The 230-nt window shown below is 77.0% G+C and overlaps 1 protein-coding gene across 1 annotated transcript in view; it reads left to right on the top strand.

Annotated features, from left to right (window-relative positions):
• The window catches only part of HYPK (huntingtin interacting protein K), a 3,262-nt gene that overhangs the window by 2,206 nt on the left and 826 nt on the right, over window positions 1-230 (top strand). Inside the window, exon 2 of the mRNA XM_010572332.1 lies at window positions 2-181. Coding sequence (XP_010570634.1) covers window positions 2-181 — 180 coding nt within the window. The remainder of the gene's footprint in view (window position 1; window positions 182-230) is intronic.

Genomic DNA, 230 nt, shown 5'->3' with positions numbered 1-230 from the left:
GGCCGAGGGAGACGTGGAGCTGGAGCTGGAGACGGAGCCCAACGGCTCCGGGGGCAGCGGCGATGGGGCGGGCGGGCGCGCGGCCGAGAAGCCGCGGAAGCATGACAGCGGGGCGGCGGACCTGGAGCGCGTCACGGACTACGCGGAGGAGAAGGAGATCCAGAGCTCCAACCTGGAGACGGTGCGGCGGGCGGGGCGGGACCGCGACCGGGACCGGGGCCGGGCCGGGG

The sequence above is a fragment of the Haliaeetus leucocephalus genome, unplaced genomic scaffold (genome assembly GCF_000737465.1).
Source record: "Haliaeetus leucocephalus isolate CR32 unplaced genomic scaffold, Haliaeetus_leucocephalus-4.0 Scaffold339, whole genome shotgun sequence".
Classification (NCBI taxonomy): Eukaryota; Metazoa; Chordata; class Aves; order Accipitriformes; family Accipitridae; genus Haliaeetus; species Haliaeetus leucocephalus.
This window is presented reverse-complemented; position numbering and strand designations above follow the sequence as displayed.